The 203-nt window shown below is 76.4% G+C and overlaps 1 protein-coding gene across 1 annotated transcript in view; it reads left to right on the top strand.

Moving 5' to 3' along the window:
- Position 1: 1 nt before the first annotated feature.
- HNF1B (HNF1 homeobox B) overlaps positions 2–203 on the top strand; it is a gene marked incomplete at its 5' end in the record, with an annotated part of 46790 nt that continues 46588 nt past the window's right edge. The window contains one exon of the mRNA XM_025210926.1: positions 2–201. Within this exon, the coding sequence (XP_025066711.1) occupies positions 2–201 (200 nt within the window). The remainder of the gene's footprint in view (positions 202–203) is intronic.

Here is a 203-nt window from a genome sequence, read left to right as displayed (position 1 = left end):
GCGGCTGCCCCCCGGCGCGGCCGGGCCCGAGCCCGACGGCAAGGCCGGCTTCGCCCCGCTCAGCAACGGGCACGCCAAGGGCAAGCTGTCCGGCGACGAGGGCTCCGAGGACGGCGACGACTTCGACACGCCGCAGATCCTGCGCGAGCTGCAGGCGCTCAACACGGAGGAGGCGGCGGAGCAGCGCGCCGAGGTGGACCGCA

The sequence above is a fragment of the Alligator sinensis genome, unplaced genomic scaffold (genome assembly GCF_000455745.1).
Source record: "Alligator sinensis unplaced genomic scaffold, ASM45574v1 scaffold118_1, whole genome shotgun sequence".
Taxonomy (NCBI): Eukaryota; Metazoa; Chordata; order Crocodylia; family Alligatoridae; genus Alligator; species Alligator sinensis.
The sequence above is the reverse complement of the archived record's forward strand: the minus strand, read 5'-3'. Positions and strand labels throughout refer to the sequence as shown.